General features: G+C 57.8%; 1 protein-coding gene across 1 annotated transcript; it reads left to right on the top strand.

Moving 5' to 3' along the window:
- Nucleotides 1-43: 43 nt before the first annotated feature.
- Nucleotides 44-716, top strand: LOC106727695 (egl nine homolog 1-like; the record flags this gene model as incomplete). The annotated part of the gene is made up of 2 exons (XM_014547172.1): nucleotides 44-193; nucleotides 342-716. Coding segments are annotated over 2 exons (404 nt in total), but the record flags the coding sequence as incomplete, so codon positions are not given.
- Between the last annotated feature and the right edge of the window lie 6 nt (nucleotides 717-722).

The raw sequence follows: 722 nt of genomic DNA, 5'->3' as shown, positions 1-722 counted from the left end.
CAGGAGAAGGCGAACCAGTGCCCGCCGAGCAACACGCGGTGAGTGCGAGGGGCTGAGCCAGGCCGGCGGCCTGCGGCCCATCAGGCAGACAAGCCGCTGCCTGCGCTGAAGCTGGCGCTGGAGCACATTGTGCGCTGCATCGACAAGCACGGCATCTGCGTGTGGACGAATTCCTGTGCGCGGAGCCCGGGCGGCAGATCGGCCTTCGTGGTGGAAAGTACTAGGCTGCACTGACACCCAGCGGCAGATCTGCCTTTCTGCTGGAAGTATTACGCTGCACGGACACCGGGCGGCAGATCGGCCTTTCTGCTGGAAGTATTATGCTGCACAGACACCCAAAGGCAGATCGGCCTTCACGGTGGTCGAATTCCTGTGCACGGAGCCCGGGCCGCAGATCGGCAAGGTGGTCCGCGCCCTGCGCGACACAGGCAAGTTCACGGACCGCCAGCTGGTCAGCCAGAAGAGCGACTTTTCCAAGAACATCCGAGGCGATCAGATCCCATGGATCGAGCGAGGGCAAGGAGCCCGGCTGGGAGACCATTGGGCTGCTCATGAGCCCCAGGGACGACCTGATCCCTGTTCGTCTGTGTATTAAGTGAGGTGAATTTTCAGCCTCCGGATAGCATCACTGAGATCTCATCTTTTATTGGCCCTAAAAAGACTAAGTATTTTTATAAATTAAGCAAAACTCCGTGGTCTGGACAAAATATTTAATATTAAAA

This window comes from Myotis brandtii, unplaced genomic scaffold (assembly GCF_000412655.1).
Source record: "Myotis brandtii unplaced genomic scaffold, ASM41265v1 scaffold46605, whole genome shotgun sequence".
NCBI classification, from domain to species: domain Eukaryota; kingdom Metazoa; phylum Chordata; class Mammalia; order Chiroptera; family Vespertilionidae; genus Myotis; species Myotis brandtii.
Note: the sequence above shows the minus strand (reverse complement) of the source record. Positions and strands in the feature narration are given on the sequence as shown.